Raw genomic sequence first — 4982 nt, forward strand, 5'->3', positions numbered from 1 at the left:
TAAATGTTTTACTATAGAATTATATGACTAGTTAATGAAGTAATTCTATTATTAATAGTTAATGTTAAATATTTATTTTGGAAAGTGTTGTTAAAAAATGTTATTTGAAAGTGATCTTTATAAGTACTTTTAAAAATTTAAGTTTAAATTTTTAATGTTTGGTATCGACATGAAAAAAATACTTTTGAGAAATAAAATGTCCATATTAAACATGATATAATGATGCTTAAATTAAATATTTTATTAAATAATATTATAAATCAACTAAAATGATAATTATAAACTTGAACTGTAAAATAAAATAAATTGATTCAGTTAATTGCATCGCATGAAGTTGTAAAATGATGTTTAAAGTGACTAGTTTCAATGTTATAATAAAATGTTTAAATTATGTATTTAGTTTACAAGGGTAGTTACAAACATTTGTTCTAATTTTGGATATTTTTATCTTTTAATAAGATCAACAGCTTCTATTAAAAAAATAACGTTTATTTGTATACATTATCATAATTATTTTTACAAAATATTAAAAATATAAAGAATAATTAAGCTTAAATTTAGGGTCCGTTTGTTTTACTGAAAACGTTTTCCGGAAAATGTTCTCTGTAAAATAAATTACATTTTCTGTAAAATATTTTACGATGTTTGGAAGATGTTGTTTAAACCATTTTTCCACTAGTTGACGATTTTTTTACAAATTATTTATTACAAATATTAAATACAATAAATAATATTATTTATCATAAAACTTAATATTATTTTTAAAATAAAATAATTTATTTATTATTAACATATTATTTTTATAATTTTATTAATAAAAATATTAATATTGGTATATTTTATTGAAATAAAAATATTATAAATTATGTTAATTACTTATTAAAGTAATAGTGTTATATTATATTTTAAAAATATTAATTAGTATATTTTAATATCTTTATTAAATTATTATTATTATATTAATATTAAATATATAAATAATATTATTTCTATGAAATTTTCATAAATAATATAAATTTAATTAATAATTTATTATATATTATTAAAATAAAAATATAATATCTTATATTATTATAATATAATTGATTATTTTTTTATAATATTACAAATATAATATTATATTATTACAAATATTAATAAATATATTTTAACTATTTTAATAATTATTATTTTGATTAAAATGATATTAAAATATTTTATTAATATTAAATTAATAAAATAAAATTGTTTTGAGAATTTATTTTTTAAAGTAAAAAATTTGAAAAATAATTTACAGGAAATAATTAGTTTTCCTCTAACCAAATATTATAAAAAAATATTTTTCTAAAAACGTTTTACGTGAATTAAACAAACTCTTGGTTTTTAATAAATGTACAGCGCAAAGAAAGAAGAAATCAACATTTTTCCCGTGAAACGGGGCAGCCGTTGAGCACCCCTAAAAACTTCCACCAAGTTCGCACAAGCAACAGAAATGGTACGTGCCAGTGCCAAAACAAACAGCAAACGCTGAAAAAGAGAGGGAGAACTGCAATCGCTTCTTTTGATCGTCCTCAAAAAAAGCCTAATAAACAACCCAAAAAAAAAAGCTTAAAAATCATTGCAATTCAGAGATATGTGGAGAAGGCTACTCACTTCACACTTCAAAACCCTAGCCACCGTCCCATGCCGATCCTCTTCTAAGACGCCGCCACCGCTTCTCCGTTTCAAATCTCACGTTTCTGTATCCCCTTCCGCTTCTTTCCTCACTCGCCGGTTATCCTCCTGTTCAGGTGAGTCTAATTTCCTTAGATCCTCGTAAACGTGTCATTTTTGGTTTCAAGCTTTGCATCCCTTGTGTAAGTATTTTAATATTTTTTTGTTTCTATATGAATATGTGATTTGAAATCTGAAGACGTTAAAAGTTGGATTTCCTATATCCTGCATTGATTTCGATTGGTTTGGAATGTGTAGCGCATACTGCTGTGAAGAAGAGGGTTGAGGATGTAATGCCTATCGCTACTGGTCATGAGCGCGAGGAGCTTGAAGCTGAGCTTGAGGTATTTTTCTTCTTACACTCTTTGTTTTGGTTTCAAAATGTGAGAGAATTTGTTATGATTGACGATTATTGTTATAAGCATCATGACTAAATTTAATTTACTGCCGTCTCTGTTTATGCATCAGGCTGGTCCTGTTTCATCCTAAAAAAAATTGTTTTATTTTGTTTAGGGAAAGAAAATCCTTGAAGACGTAAACAATCCAGTAGGTCCTTTTGGCACAAAGGTTAGTGTGCGTTTCAATGTTTTTCACAGTCTATTACGGTTGAAGAACCTATACTTGATCACATGTTTATCATCTTATATGGAAGCAATGCCATATGGTGTTTCAAAACACTAATGATCATCTCCTCTTCTTTTTCTTTTGCTATAAACTATTTTCTTTACTCCTTTTATATGCTAAGTATTGGCTTTATGTGCGTTTCTATTTAAATGATTTGATATGATATCGATATCACTTGTATATATTTATCCTTACTCTGATGTTTTGTGACATAATTAAATATATAGCAGAAGATGTTCATGGGTGCATTATTTGATAAAATGATCTGTGGCCTCGTCGGACAAATACCCCTTTCTTTCCTGTTGGAAACTGGATATTGACCATTTTGAATCATAATAATGATGTCATGACTTTCGATTGTTGAAATAGTTTTATCTGCTTGTAGGATGCTCCAGCTGTTGTTAAGTCCTACTACAACAAGAGAATAGTTGGATGCCCAGGAGGTGAAGGTGGTAAGTTTCTTTCGCTTGTTCTCTGTTAGTCTTTTTCTAACTTCAGTTCTTGTATGCCTTCTCAGATTTATATGATATCGAGTCATTCTGTTTGATCTAATTTGACTTGCATATTTAAAAAAATGCAGAGGATGAGCACGATGTTGTCTGGTTTTGGCTGGAGAAAGGCAAGCCACATGAGTGCGCAGTTTGCTCACAGTATTTTGTGGTAAGTGGATATATTGAATTAGAAGATATTCATGAAGTTTTAGTAGGTATATTAAGCTTGCATATAAAAGTTATTTTCTTTGCAGTCATTGGATCCAATTGCCTGTTCAGATATGGCTTAATGTAAAAGTAAGTGCACAAACTAAACCTAAAGTTAACTTTAGGTTCCTAACGTTTCCAACGTTACACTTTTAGGTGTCTGGACCGTTAATGTCGTTAAATTTGGTCGTTAAGTGACACGTGTCAAGCATATAAAATTTCAAAAAAAATTAAATAAAATTTTTATAAGCTTGACACGAGTCACTTAACGGCTGAATTTAATGGTAGGCACCTAAAAGTTTAATATCGAAAACGTTAGACACCTATTTTTGACGAAAAATTCTTTAGACACCTAAAGTTAACTTTGGATATAGTTTGGGTACTTATTTTTGCATTAAGCCTTCAAATATTTCTCTTGGCCTATACAATGGTTCAACAAAAACTCTAAAGATTTGAATTAATTTGTCAATGATCTGTGGCCTCGTCAGACAAATAAATAGTATCGGTTTATTTATTCTTAGGGAAGCCTTTGAAGAGCGTGTTTGATCAACCAGTTCGTGCAATAAGTAACTTATGTATATCGATGTATTGTTGTTAACTTGGTTTTCGTTACTTTATCTATTACTCCGTAAATTGATAAGAGGATGCAAGTAAGAATCATCTATTAGATTGAGCTGCAATGTCTGAGCCATAAGATATTTTAGTCCTTTAGATCATCATCCTTGAAAGACGTAAATGAAACTACAATGACATTGCTTTGCTTGAAGTGCTTAGGCAGTCTCCAGCATTGTAGGATTTTCCTAATTATTTCGTTTGATGTTTGGCAGCTGGAAATTGTGGGCCCTGGAGGTCCTCCAGACGGACATGGTGACGACGATCATCATTAATTTCAACTTTCAATTTTTCGTAGAGAAATAAAATATTGGAGAAGATGATGGAATGATGTCCAGCATTGGATGCACCTTCAACTTTTAAAACCAAGTTCTGTCTTGTTTTGCTTTCATTGGCCCTTGGCTCTCATGGACATTTGAGATGGTATCGCCATTCCCCCCCCCCCCTGGTAAATATAGACACAGGGTGGTCATGTTTTTCAACCATGGATCGTTTTAGGTTAACAAATAAGCCATGGCTGCCTTACCATTCTTTCATTAAAATTCCTGTTGTTGAGGTTTGAAGGAATCTTCTTATTGTATCGGAACCATTAATATGATATTGTCGGTACTAGACGTTCCGATTTCTTTTTCATCCCAGTTAACCAAGTTTTGTTAGTTGGGAATGTGAGTAATATTAACGAAAACAGGTGATTATCTGTTATTTGGTTAGACTCGAATGTGAGTATCCGATGCAGTACCGGATCTAGAAATTTTTTTAGGGGAGCAGGTATGTATTAATAATAGAATTTTTTTTTTGTATGGAGTAGACATCAATAAAATTTCAAGTGGACACCATCAGTAAAATGAACAACACAAACATTCGGAAATTCGAATTTCAGGATGGATACTACTTTGAAGTATACACGCATCCACCATTGATTGGATGTAGTTTTTCAATTCTTTTTGACAATAAATTTAATCTGTCAATTTTACATTGTAAATTCTTTATTGCAATCAATTTATTGACTTCTTTATACTCTAATTAATATTTTGTCTAAAAAAATCTTTTTTTTTAAAAAAAATAACATTATAAATATAGTATATAATTTTATATAATACTTAATTTATTAATTACAATACAAAACTTACAAAGGCGGAAAAAATACAAAAGAATATAAGTATATATTGTATGAGTTATATAAAATCATATCGTTATAAATAATTATATTTTTTTAAATAAATAAATAATTATATTTAAATTTAAATAAAAAATTAAAGAAATATATTCGACTTCAACTACAGCCATCATCTCTGTCACCATTAAAACTCGTAGCTTTTATTAGCTGCTAGGAATTTAAACAGTTCCGTGCGATGC

At 28.7% G+C, this 4982-nt stretch overlaps 1 protein-coding gene across 1 annotated transcript; it reads left to right on the forward strand.

The window, feature by feature from the left end:
* Positions 1 to 1532: 1532 nt before the first annotated feature.
* LOC120204165 (cytochrome c oxidase subunit 5b-2, mitochondrial-like) lies at positions 1533 to 4059 on the forward strand. Its single transcript, XM_039204277.1, has 6 exons — positions 1533 to 1769; positions 1951 to 2036; positions 2206 to 2259; positions 2702 to 2768; positions 2897 to 2976; positions 3842 to 4059. The coding sequence occupies exons 1-6, from the start codon at positions 1613 to 1615 to the stop codon at positions 3899 to 3901; spliced, it is 504 nt and encodes a 167-aa protein (XP_039060208.1). The 5' UTR covers positions 1533 to 1612; the 3' UTR covers positions 3902 to 4059.
* Positions 4060 to 4982: the final 923 nt, after the last annotated feature.

Source organism: Hibiscus syriacus, unplaced genomic scaffold, assembly GCF_006381635.1.
Source record: "Hibiscus syriacus cultivar Baekdansim isolate YM2019G1 unplaced genomic scaffold, ASM638163v2 tig00000340_pilon, whole genome shotgun sequence".
Taxonomy (NCBI): Eukaryota; Viridiplantae; Streptophyta; class Magnoliopsida; order Malvales; family Malvaceae; genus Hibiscus; species Hibiscus syriacus.